Source organism: Ambystoma mexicanum, chromosome 4p, assembly GCF_040938575.1.
Source record: "Ambystoma mexicanum isolate Mex_15411 chromosome 4p, UKY_AmexF1_1, whole genome shotgun sequence".
Taxonomy (NCBI): Eukaryota; Metazoa; Chordata; class Amphibia; order Caudata; family Ambystomatidae; genus Ambystoma; species Ambystoma mexicanum.
The window spans coordinates 1144541415-1144554913 of record NC_090927.1 but is presented as its reverse complement, the minus strand read 5'-3'; the positions used below and the strand labels follow the sequence as shown (position 1 = coordinate 1144554913).

Below are 13499 nucleotides of genomic sequence, written 5' to 3'. Positions count from 1 at the left end.
GGATAGTCCAAATTATATGAATTGTTCCCATCCCCCTGCAAAATCTGGTTTGTTTTTTCCAGAGCAATTGTTTCTCTTTTGCCCATGTTCGAATGTCTTCCAATAAGACATTACAGAATAACTCGTAAGAAGAGTCCACCTTGGCCAACAGGCATTAACTCAATGGATCTTCCTGTGATTCCTTCTTCTGGACTGGTATTATTATAGATTTCCTCCAGGAATCTAGATTTCTACCTTCACTGGATACTTTGATATATAGCTGGTTTAAAATGACTGGCCACATTTGTGATTCTTTTTTTAATACAGTATTTGCCAAGCTGTCAGGGCCAGGTGCTCTAGATGCCTTGAGTTTTTTTGTCTGTTCTGCATAACTTGTGTTTCCAATGAGCAGTGAGGATATCAGCAGAAAAAAATCAAAAAGAAAATGCAGTAAAATGCTGAATTCGGCAGTGCAAAAAATAACAAAAACCCATAATGATGATCAAGGGGAGCAGGGGTGTCCCACGCATCCCTTGATTGACATTATGGTATTTGGGGGTGGCAGGGTTGTCCCGCACTTCCATACAAAGGAAAGCGGGGGACAAAGAGTTTTGAAAAAACGAAAAGGACCCTGCTGCGGATGTTCCACCCCTCAATGGGGAGATGGAACTCGCGTTGCAGGGTCCGTGTAGCAGTGACAGAGTACAGGTAAATTGGCCATTGGAGGTAATTATGGGTGTTTTCAAGGGTTAGGGAGGTGGAGGGAGCAGGGATGGCGGTCAGTGGTAATGTGAGTTATTATTTCTGTAGCAAAAATTTTGAATTTGTAATTTTGGTATTCGAAATTCTCGGAATCGAAATAATTACAAAATACCGCAGTTATATGGTGTCTCTTTCATCTTGAAGGTGGGAATCAGTGTTTAGATTGTTCTCTGTATAGGACGAGGATCTAATGTGTTTCATCCAGGCGGCCTCAGCAACTGTATCAATAGCATTTTTATCAATTCCACTCGTGTTTTTGGTATATTTGCCAAAATATTTTGTTGTCCTTACGATGTAAAGAATGGAAAACTATTTGCCATTATGCTGCCCTTGTGGACTTTCTATGGATCTTCAGCCAATTTTTTTATTTTTGTTTGTATGGTCTGAATAATTTGCCTTCTGTATGTGTCCACATTATCCAGTTTCTTAGAAGCTCTAATGTTTTGCTTCAAGGTTTTGTATTCTCAGCTATCGCTGCATCATAAATTCTATATTTATCAGTATTTACATCTGGTGACCAGCTGGATGATCCATCCTCAATGTGTACTTCATTCATGATTATCTCCACAGTGGAGAAACTCTTGTTCAGTTCGTTTGGCTCCTGGCCTATGATAGTAGCCCCTTCGGCTCTGCCCCAGGGGCCATCTTCAGAATTTTTACTGCATGTTCACATGTCCAGAATCCACTTTAAAAGCTCTTTCATTCAACATTTTGGGATAGAATCTCCAGCTACAGCTTCAAGAAAAACATTTCTAGCACTTGAAGATAAGATCTTTTATATTTGGGAGGTGTTTCAAAGCCAAGTAGATTCATAGGAGGATGCAACTTATGGATCTAGTTCAAAAGTTTAGTTAGGACTTTACATCAAATTTGGGGCAACTCACACGTAGGGGTTGGAAAAGCAAACCAAAAAACAGTCTTCTTGCTTTCAGAAAGGTTACCCGCACAACGTATCTAGAGGTCTCCCCTTGATGTCACTCGTTTGGGCAATACTTGGCTTGATTGTATGATGCCCTACTCCGAATGGGTCTCTCTCTGGGTAAAGGTTGTATATCCCCTATCAGTTGGATGCACAGCTGCTCCCTGGGGCGGAGGCAAGAATTGTCTGTAGATACTTGGCCAGAAGCTGCAGTGTTTCCTTGTCTCAAGTGTCTTATCCTATTACCCAAGCTTGTGTTGCTTGCCTCCTTGACAAATTGACTGAGGACCTCTCATGCATCTCAGGCCCTATCTCTAGGCTTCAGCGCCAACTCTCAGGATACCTGCCAGCTAACCTGCTAGCCGTTCCACCACAACTTTCTTCCTCTTCCACCTTTCCCGAGACAATACTTGGATAGATGGTGTCTCAGCGTGCGCCTGTTACTAGCCCTGAACATCTATGGCACTTCACACCATCTGTTTGTCTTCACTCTTCCAACTTCTCCCTCATGCCTTGATATTTCCAACCGGTTTCTGTACTTTTCTCTACTTTATGCTCTCTTCGTCCAACCTTTGCAATCTCCCCCTCCTTGATGCTCCCCACCTACAAACTATCCTCTTCCCATCTGTAACCTCTGCTTTCTCTGCACCTCCCCCTGCTCCCCATATATATCATTGCCCTTCTTTCTCTCTCAGCACTTCCTGCTACCTCAGCTCAAACGATACATCCATATCCTCATGATCCCTCATATATCTCTGCACCTCTGCCTCTCCACGCGTTGTCACTCACTGGTCCAAACACAAACACTCCCCATTGGCTTTTTTAAAACCTCAATCCCTCCCCTAGGCCGGACTGCTGTCTTTGGACTGCACTTGTAATTGTCCTTTTCTGCAATTGGGATTGGTCATGCAGTGTTTTGTCTTTGCCATACGTTCAGCTTTGCGTATTGAGGTTTCAGTATCACGCATGTGCGTGATGAAACGCAAATGCTGAGTCCACAAAGAAGTGATGGCATGGGCTTGCAGAGGCTGTGCACTCTGCTTTTGGGTTCCAGTGCCTGCAGGAACAAAATCACAGTGAAAATTCAAGTTGGTAAGCTTAACTTTGTAACTATCAATATCTAACTACTACTGTTCTGCATAGATGTTGCCCATAGATGTTGCCTTTCCAGTAGCAGGAGTAGAACTAATGTTGCAATCCCCAGGCCCCTTCTATTGATATGATATAAGTTATTTATAACACGCCTGTACACAAGTGTTTCTAGGCGCAACAAGACAATAGAAGGGAGGGAAGACAAAGGGAGAACCAGACAAACGATCTTACTAGGCCTTGTGTCATTCAGATCGTGCAAGTGCGAGAACGAGAAGTGGAAGGGAAAAGGGAGGGGGGAGTGCAAGGGAGAGGGGAGGGGAGTACCAATGCATCCTCCCCATACCGCAGAGGCCGTACATCATGTAGTTTGGAGGGTGAGCCCGGACCCCTGAGGTGCTCCCCCACACACCCTCTGGGCAAAGAAAGGGACTTTTTCACATATCTCCTCTCTTCTTTGGCAATCACCAGCCCTCTCCAGCCCTCAGGGCTTGTCAGTAGGATATCGGCTCAAGAACACTATGTTGGCCTACAGGCAGCCTTTCCTGTCGACAGATTAACCAATGCATGATTTGAGCCTTTGTTGCTTTTATCGGCAAGCCTTCCAGAAGGGCGTGGTTGGTAGCTAGTACAAACTTCCTGCCCATTTGGTAGTAAGGGCTTCTACTGCCCATTTAGTTGCCAAACATTCCAACTCTATGGTAGTTGTGCTCTCTGAGGTGAAATGTACGACTGATGGAGTAAACTGAAGCGGTTTCCTGTGCAAGAGACGCAGAAGGCACTGCGGCAATGGAGCGAACGGATAAGTATGCAGCAACCAGTGAGTTCACCAATATTTCGTAACACTGGTATGCTCTATATTTGCCCGCTGACCACTAGTGTTTAATTTGAATACCGAACTGATAAAAAGTTGTTGAAGTGGCGCAATAAGAGTGTTGCGGTCAGACAAGAAAGGAAATGTTATAATTATGATCCTGAAAGCAAACAGTATTGCCACTGACAAGAAAAGGCACTATTCAAACAAGTTAACAATAACCAGCATTGCCAAAGCCAAGAGAGGACAAGACTGAAGCAAGCTAATGATACCCGTTATTGCCAGAGTGAGGAAGAGGCAATAGTTGGGAAAGACCCCAACACAATAATTGTCTAAGCCAGAAAAGAGCAAGTGTACTAGAGACCCATTGTCAACATTTATGTGATGTAAAAATGGGAAAACATGAGTTGCAGGAGAGCAGCCCTCCTGATAGGAAGTATTCAGGAGGAGAGGAGCATGACCTGCATTGCATGGTACTCACAAGGTAGGAACAAATAGCACCAATGTGTATCATGTCTTCCCAATAGCAGTAACCTTTGATGTTTTTGAAACTCAAAGACTTTAATGGTTTGAAGAAACTTTACCACAGAAGTACTTGTAGTGTTAGGTGAGTATACCAGGATAGGGACTTTGTAGTGGTTAGTCCTGGCAGGTGAGTGGACTAGGAAGAAGTCATTGAAGTACAGTGTTGTGGTTAAAGGTTGTGAAGAAGTGGCAAGACCAAGTGTGTTGTGAACTGTTGTGAAATCATCCTGACAAAAAAACATTGTTGTTGATGCAGATGAATTGTGGAAGTGTTTTGATTCCTAAGGAGAATTTGTTGTATTCGACTCTTTGCTTTAAGAGAAGAGATAAATACTTGTCATCTAGTTGAATAGTTGGTAAAAGCCAAATGGAAGTCTTGTGGAGTAAGAAGAACTTTATAATTAGAACAAAGTTACAAAACTTAACTTTTCTATTTTGATTTGAAATCCTTCTATGAATCTCGGGAAGGGGGATCCGACTAAATTTATAAGGATATACAGTTGTTTGGTCTATGTAGAACCTAACTGTTGTTTCTGTTATGTTTGCATTGCCATATCATTCCTTTATGTGTTGAATGTGTGTAAGTGACATATTCCTTTTGTTAGTGTTTCCTTTAGTTTATTTTGATAGGCAGGGAAGCCTCATTAGGTTAGGGATAGTGAGCTGTTTATCCAGCCCTTTTAAGTTAATAAAATGGCATCTTGTGAAAAATCTTTACTTAGTTGTCCGTCTGACATTTCTGACCCCTCACATATGGTTTCAGGAGTGGGATCGGAATTCATTGATGAAAACTAAGAACCTTCTTAAAATCAAAATTTGATCCAACCCACGGAGGCAGATTTGATCGTGTTGCATGTTAAACCTCAGGACACCATTTTTAGAATCAGACCACAAATAGTAACTAAAACTGCTTTTCCCTAGATCAACAAAGACTTTTTCAGCCAAAGACCGTTATCAAACTTAAACAGAATATTGAATTATAATTTAAAATCATGTAGTAGAAGTACTCTGATACTCACAACTAGGGCCGGAATTTCATTTCCCTTTGTAAATACTAAACCCAAACTCCTTGAAAGTAAGCAGGTCTTCACCGAGTTGGCAGAAACAGCTGAACCAATGGAAATAGATTTCCTATCTGAATCAGAAGAAAGTGAGGAATTTCAAATCGCTTGCAACAAACAAGAAATATATCTCCCAGGAAGGTCTGAAACCTCTTCAGAGGGAACTAAAATGGCTACTTTAGATGATCTTTTCATTAAGCTGATAGAGCCTCAAATATAGGCCAAAGAAAGGTTTCAAAAGGGGTAGGATAGAATCGTTGCCACCTCCCACAGACCTATAAAACACAGGGATTATTACAACCCTATAAGGAGGGGAAGGACTTGAGAATTATGTTTCTAAATTTTGAACAATTATCCCATCAATTAAACTGGAGTTCAGAACTAAAAACATGTTATTTAGCTATTCTGCTCAAAGGAGAACTTCAGAATTCATAGCTTCTGAATCCTGAGTGAATAACCCCCTTTTTGGAAATCAAAGAAGGATTATTGAAAAAGTGGGTCACACAGAAAACTTTCATAAACAAAAACTCAGAAGTATTAAATTGAATTCTGAAGAAACCCCTGTACAATTATCTGCTAGAATCCGAAATATGTTATCCTTATGGTTAGGGAGAAAACCATTAGAAGTAGTTCTGGAAATTCTAACTATAAAACAGTTCATACATTTGGTACCCCCTTATTTCCAAATAGCTATATTACAACTAAACAAACTTCATTTAGTCTTAGTCATAGAGATCGCCCAGAATTTTATGAAGGCTAACCGTCATGTGAGAAATCTACAGAAGGGTGAACAAATAAAGAGAAAATCTAAACGTACCTATCATTCTCCTTATGTGATAACCTAACCGAAGAATTATGGAAATTCTGCCAAATTAATAACTAAAGAAAATACGGGCTGAGATAGAACTATTTTTGAGGAAACCAGAGGTCAAAAATCAACCACTGTATTGTGTTTTACATGGGGACAGGCATGGTATTTAGCACAACATTGTCCCTCAAACAAGAAAGAGCAAACTATGGAGATTGGGTATATGATAGGAGATGACCGGGAAGAAGATGAAGAGGACAGGAGGAAGTAGAAAAAATAATTTGTTTCTTGAAAATGATACAAGATACAGCCTTAGTAAATGGAATCCCAGTCAAACGTTAATCGATTGAGGTAGTAAACAGACAGCTATACGACCTAAATAAATTGCTCTTAAAAATTATAAAAGGATCCATCCGATCAGAGTACCATGTGTATATGGGGATGAAGTTTATCATAGAACCCTTGTCACTATTGGGATTCAAGGAAAAGCTACTAGGATAAATGCTGCCATCAATCCCGGTTTACCTGAGGAAATTATTATTGGAACAGATTTACCAAATTTTGAAACATTACAAAAGAATGCCAATAGACCTTAGTATTCCTCTTATTTTCCCAAAAACTCTTGGGTACAAGAAGAAACACACCCAGAGGACCAGTGTGGGATTGGAAAACATATGAACCTTCTATGAATGCGGGGAAGGCTGATGGTTTAGAAGGCGGAAAAAAACCTGTCCCGGGAGGTCAGGTCTTTTTTTGGGGAAAGGGTATGTGATGGATCCTGCAGAGTCCTCACAAATACCCTACCCAGAGTCTCCTCCTGCGTAGCCAGGGGTAGGCAGCCGCTACCTGATCCTAACCCTGAGGGTGGTATTAGCCAGGAGGATCACCTGGGAGGAGAAGGGATCAGGGGGAAGGGGAGGACTCCATTGGGAGAGATGCAGTATTTGTCTTCCTCAGAGGGAGAGATTTCTGTAATACCAGAATACGTAATGGCTTGTTGTCAGAAGTTTACTTTCCCAAAGCTATCCTGCTTGTTGGGTGTAAACACAATCATAATCCACAGAGGAAAGTAAACAGTAATACCCTAGACACTTATGACTCTGAGTCTCCCTTAAATCTGAATCCATCACTTATCAAGAGAAAGACTTCCCTTTACAAAGTTGCCCACAGTAATAACAATCAAAGCTCTTATAAGCAACAGGAAAATGATAGGTGCGAACATCAGAACACTAAAATCTTAAATTCTGCTCAAGTTAACTCTCCTTTAAGTTCAAACCAATCATTAAAACCATTTAAAACTGTTTCTGAAAGAGTAATTAATGAGAAAAGTGAATAAAGTTGAGATAGGATTCAGAAGCGAAAAGGTAATTTGAACATTGGGGACTTCAAGTCCCACACTGCCCAAAGTACTGGGACGTAGAGGATGGACTCATAGGCACTTGACTGCAAAGTGCAGTCTAGTGGTTCTAATGACCTACACCCGAGCGGGTCCTTTGAGTATATAAGACCCCCTCAGGTGCAGGCCATGAGAAGAAGTAGGAGGTGGAGTGGTTGACTCTATGTTGCAGTGGCAGCAGAAGCAGGGGAAAAGGAGACGCCAGGGCCTCTGCTAGTTACAGTGCGGATCCCAGTTCTGAGAGGGTCTCTACCTTTAATGGCATTGTATGCAAAGGTTGCGTGGCAGGAAGCGTTGTTGTGGAAAGCTCCCCACTGATGGCCTTGTATGAAGGGGTTGCACGGCGGGAAGCACTGTTGTGAAAACCTTTCCCCCTTTTGTGGTGTGCTTCGGTGGCAGGCGAGCACCAAAGTGCTGCTGGAGCAAGGAACGCTCCTATCCCAGCTGGTGCGGACTGAGGGAAGTAAACCGAAGCGGTTTGCCGTGTAGGAGATGGCAGCAGAAGCAGAAGACACTGTGGCAGCGGAGTGAGCTGACGCGTATGCAGCAACCGGTGAGTTCACCAATATTGGGTAACACTTGTACGCTCTGTAATCGCCTGCTGGCTACTAGTGTTTATTTTGAGTACCGAACTGATAACAAACAAGTTCAAGTGGCGCAATAAGAATCTTGTAGACAGATAAGAAAGGAAATGTTATAATTGTGATCCTGAAAGCCAATAGTATTGCCACAACCAAGCAAAAAGGCACTATTAAAACAAGTTAACTATAACAACCATTGCCAAAGCCAAGAGAAGGCAATATGAAAACAAGTTAACAGTAACCAGCATTGCCAAAGCTAAGAGGGCAAGACTGAAGCAAGCTAATTACAACCTTTATTGCCAGAGCGAGGAAGAGGCAATAGTTGGAAAAGACCTCAACAAGTATTGTCTAAAAAGAAGACCAAGTGCGCTAGAGAGCCATTGTCAACATTTACTTGATGTAAATGTGGGAAAACAAGAGTGACAGGAGAGCAGCCCTCCGGATAGGAAGTATTCAGGAGGAGAGGAGCATAACGTGCATTGCATGTGGCAATCACAAGGGTGGAACAAATAGCACCAATGTGTATCATGTCTTCCCATAAGAATTAGTAACCTTTGATGATGTTGAAAGTCAAAGATTTTATTTAATGGTTTGACGAGATCTTTACCACAGAAGTACTTGTAGTAGTGGTAGGAGCATTTTTTGTCTTGACAGGTGAGTATACCAGGATAGGGACTGTGTAGTGGTAGTCCCGGCAGGTAAGTAGACCAGGAAGAAGTCATTGAAGTACAGTGTTGTGGTTAAAGGTTGTGAAGAAGTAGTAGTTAGTGGCAAGACCACCAAAAGTGTGTTGTGAACTGTTGTGAAATCATTTGACAAAACTATTGTTGTTGACGCAGTGTGAAATCATCCTGACATAACATTGCTGTTGATGCAGATGAATTGTGAAAGTGTTTTGATTCCTAAGGAGAAGTTGTATTGGACTCTTCGCTATAAGTGAAGAGATAAAGACTTGTTGTCTAGTTCAACTGTTGGTGAAAGCGAAGTGGAAGTCTTGTGGAGTAAGAAGAACTTTAGAATTACAACGTGTTGAATGTATGCATAAGTGTGAGTGACAGATTCCTTTTGTTGGAGTGTTTCCTTTAGTTTTTTTGTTAGGCAGGGAAGCTTTGTTAGGTTAGCGATAGTGAGGCCTTTATCCAACCCTTTTAAATTTATAAAATGTCATCATGTGAAAAACCTTTACTCACTTGTCCACCTCACATTTCTGACCCCTCACACTACGGTCTACTTTTGCTGGACTACAAAAGTACATGGTGTGTGCGGGAAGGGTTGGAGAAGGGAGGAGGTGAGGTCATGGTAGGGAAGAGTTCTAGGGTCAGGTAATTGGCAGGGATACTGCGTTCTCCTGATATGGTTCTCACTGGTCCCAATGGGGGTTCCCCTTCCTCTCCATGAGATCCACCAGCTGAGTACCACGCCAAGGTGCACTATTTGAGTTGCAGCTTCACCACCTTGGCCTCATGGGGAGGGGCTCCCCCTTTGGAAGCAGTGACGACATCCTGGGACTCTTCACTCCAGTTTACCACTATTGTGTGTCCTGGGCTTTAAAGACTCCTTAGGTTAAGCTTGCACTTCTTTTTCCGGACTTAAACTTCTGGCCCATCTCCTACTAGCGGCCAAGCTTTCCATTCTTCATCTAAGGAGGGAAACCAAGCTTCCTTCAACGCTTTTTTGGCTTGACAGAGTCCGGACCATACTGGGAATGGCAACACTCCCTGCAAACATTAGAGACTATCAACTATCCTTTCTTGCTGTTTGGTTGCCATTTTTGAATTACATGCAAAAGGACTTAAATGCGCTCTTGCGTCCGATGCGTCTGAGAACCTTGAACCTCGTAGAAATATTCTGAAAGCTTTGCTCGATTAAACAACTTTATACACCAGCTGGATCTTTCTGTTTTATGTAATTGCTCATAGGAATACTCCTGAGGCGAGGTGGGTGGGCGGAGTGTGAGAAAATAATTTCTATAACTTTGTTGACATTGTTTTTGTGATTCTCTGGCGGCTAGCTGGAATTTTTTAAGATTGTCACAAACTAATAAAACCGTACCTTTTTATAAAAAAAAAAATAACGGTATAAAATACTTTTTTCTTATATCGATGTAATGCGGGCAAATTAACAAAGTGCTTGACATTCTGAATTACATTGCCCACAAAAAAGGTCATTTATCAGAAGCATCTCCCTTCCACTCATGTAATTGCTTGGCCAACAGCAAAATGCCCAGTCGCAATTTAATGTACAGCACTCTCGAAAATTTGGCAGATACCACATCCAGAAATCTCTCATTCCCAGTGGATTGTTTTATGTCGCAATATTTCTTGGCAACCTCACTGCATTCTATACTTTGCAGGAGTCTTCGTTCTTCCGCCATAATGTACCCACGGTCTATGTACTGCGTTTCGGTCCATCATTCGCTTTGAGCTAGTTTGATAAATGATTCCTTTAGATACTATGACCATGGTGGAGACCGCTCACCCTCCTGGAATAGAATGTCCTCCAGCGCCTGCCTCTAATGAATTAATCCAGGTGTGGACCAAACCCGAATGCAATGAGTAGTGGTCTGGTCTTGCAGAGCGACTCAATTCTCCCCCAGTCCACTTCCACGAATACAGGAATGGATGGGGCTTTTCTGGGGAGGCCTACAATGACTTTTACGCATTTATTTTCATTGATTGTGTGCTGGGTACAATTAGTGCCACCCCATAATTATTCCCCATACAAGGGTGCTTGTCTGGCCTGTGCGAAATAGGCCGCCAATGATACTTTATCTGCTCGTCACCAAAATCACGGGCAAGTTTAGCAGTCGCCCAGCTGTAACGAGAGAGTAACTCCGGCTTTCATAATTTGGAATGGTCATTTACAATTGTCAGATAATCTGATTCCTAGGCAGTCATATTTGTTTACTTGCATAACAGGCACGTCATTGAGTTTCAGCTTTAGTACCAGATTCCCTTTGGCTCTAGGTTTCTTAAAAATCATACATTTGTTTTTTTGTACATTTGTAATAAGCCCATTTTCATTACAGAAATCCTCAAAGGCTAGTAACTGTTTTCGGCTATTAGAGTTAGAGATAAAAGTGCAGCATCGTCAGCAAACTTGAAAATCAATTATTTATTTATTTGCATTCATTTTTGAGAATCTCATCCTAAATATAGAGCTTGCAGGCCCGTTAATATGCATGGAAATAAATTCGGTTAATTGTTCAAAGTAGTTTTTTTCCAGCACATAACACAAACTAATGCAAGGCAAGCAGTTAAACAGGTCAAATATAACACTGTCAGAGATCAATAAGTTTACTGATAGTGCATCCGGGCATTGTCAGAGATCTGATGGGGTTGAAAGGTCTTGGACACATTTATTTTGAAAATGCCAACTTGTAGCTGAATGCTGAAGCAAACTATATAATCAAGTCGATAGTATGAATTTGTTGTGTCTTGGCTGAGAACTGAACAATGCATTTGGGGATGAATAGCAACACAACAGATATGTTTGGCAACTTATGCAGCTTGCCTTATTACTAAGCGAGAGAATGTGCAATGATGTGGACGTATAATCTTATGCATATAATATGAATTGGAAACAGTACTATACCTGAGTACTATCAGGAAGTGAGTTGAATACAGCTAAAACAGATATCCCATTGCCTACACTCCTAAATGTCACATTATAAATAATACAATTATTTGTGAAGATGCATTGACTGTATTGACTGAAAAGCAGGTTGTTGCGGCCACGACCAAGATAGAATTTGTATTGCATGTTTTTTATCAATACTTTCCCTCAAAAAGCCAGCATTAACCGAAAAAATAAATGTTGTTTAACTCTACATTAAATTTTGCATGAAGAATTGTACTGATTCCTCAGTTTAGTTTACAGGAAAACAATTAATGTAACATTTCCTGTTTTTGCAGGTGCTTTTACACTATCAGACTATAAGTGAACCTGCCACTATTACAAAATTAGTCAGTGTATTACACAAGAGTTCCGGTGAGGTGGTGAAGAAAAAGCCAAAGTAAGTATTTTCATTCAGTTAAACATTAAACGTGAATAGTAAGCCTGAATGTGTATACAGTTTGTGTTAATGGCAACCTAAATAATGCTTAGCATATCATTTGGTGCACATGTTTTAGAAAATCCAATCACATAAAAACAAGTGATGGCAAAGCGATTTTTGGCTTTGGTGAAGGCATGGAGTTGGTGGCATTTCCCTACCAATTCATCATTGTACTACCTGGCCCTAGGATGGTAACAGCTGGCAAATGGTGTGACTACTTGAGAATTTGTTGGCAATGCCTGACAAATCCCTTTCTAATGCCTGTTGAAGTACCACAACTGTTTGTTTTGCCAATGCTTGTTTTTAACAGGAATCCGGTAAAGGAACAGTTGCGAGGCACACAGGCATGTGAAAAAGTAGCACAAAAAGGGCTGCATGCACATATTTGGGTAATTTTCCAATCAACTGTAGTGCTACAATAGATGTCAATGTAATACACATGGTTTTACACCTATCTTAGCACTTCAGGGAAAGTTCCATGTTTTTGGGAGGCTGAGCAGGGCATGACATAAAATGAAGGCTTTCTCTTTCCCCCCCACCTGCAAGAATACATGCCCTTGAGAAAATAAAAAAAGGGTATATACTAACACATTTCTTAACGATATCTTGCAAAAAGTGGGATCAGAGAATCGATCAGATTTGTTAAATTCTTCCAAATTGTGGCCAGTGCAAATGAATGATCCATTGATACATGGGCCTTTTGCCATGGGCATTGACACGTACTACGAATAATTGTTCTATACTGAAATCCGATCCAGCGTTGAGCAAAATGATAATTGAACTGATATTTTGTCATAAACGTACAAACCGTTTTAGACCTGCTTACTCAAGCAGATCTTATATCTCTATAAGAAGAATAACAGTTTTTACAGACACCCAAAAAAGGCATCTTTCCGTGTCTGAAATGCACATGTTGCAATCATCTGACCAAAGGACTTACAATGAGTCATCCAACAATGGGTTAAACAGATCAGGCTCCGCGTCCAGTCATTGGGTGCCTCTTGAGCTACCGGGAGCGTCATCTGACCCGTCACAGGGCTGTTGAGCGTGTTCCATGTGTTCATATCCCCGCAAAAATATCGGCATACAAAAATATTGCCATATTTCAGCGGCGATATTAAGGCATGGAACCTGCGGGGGACACCCCCGCAACCCTGGCACCTAGAAACCCCAAAATTATCCCCCTCAAAAATATCGCCTATGGCCGTTCCAGACGACCATATATACGGCGATATGTTTGGTGGGAATAATATGTAGTGATACTGTGAGCGAATGTTGACACATGGCAATTTCAAAGCTTTCCATTTACACAGACTTCACTGCATCTGTTCAAGCAGCCCGTTGCAACTTCATCTCAGTCAAGTCAGAACTTCCTGAGTGAGCCCTGTAATATGCCACGCTTTTCCTAGAGAGACTCTGCATTGTACCAAAAGACGCGCTACTTTTGGTGATGTTCTAGGATTCTTCCAGCGACTGCCCTCCAGATACCCGACCCTGCAGAGATGGGT

General features: G+C 41.6%; 1 protein-coding gene across 1 annotated transcript in view; it reads left to right on the top strand.

The window, feature by feature from the left end:
- Positions 1–13499, top strand: part of HBS1L (HBS1 like translational GTPase) — a 1647668-nt gene that overhangs the window by 1510387 nt on the left and 123782 nt on the right. The window contains exon 15 of the mRNA XM_069606737.1: positions 11849–11949. Within this exon, the coding sequence (XP_069462838.1) occupies positions 11849–11949 (101 nt within the window). The remainder of the gene's footprint in view (positions 1–11848; positions 11950–13499) is intronic.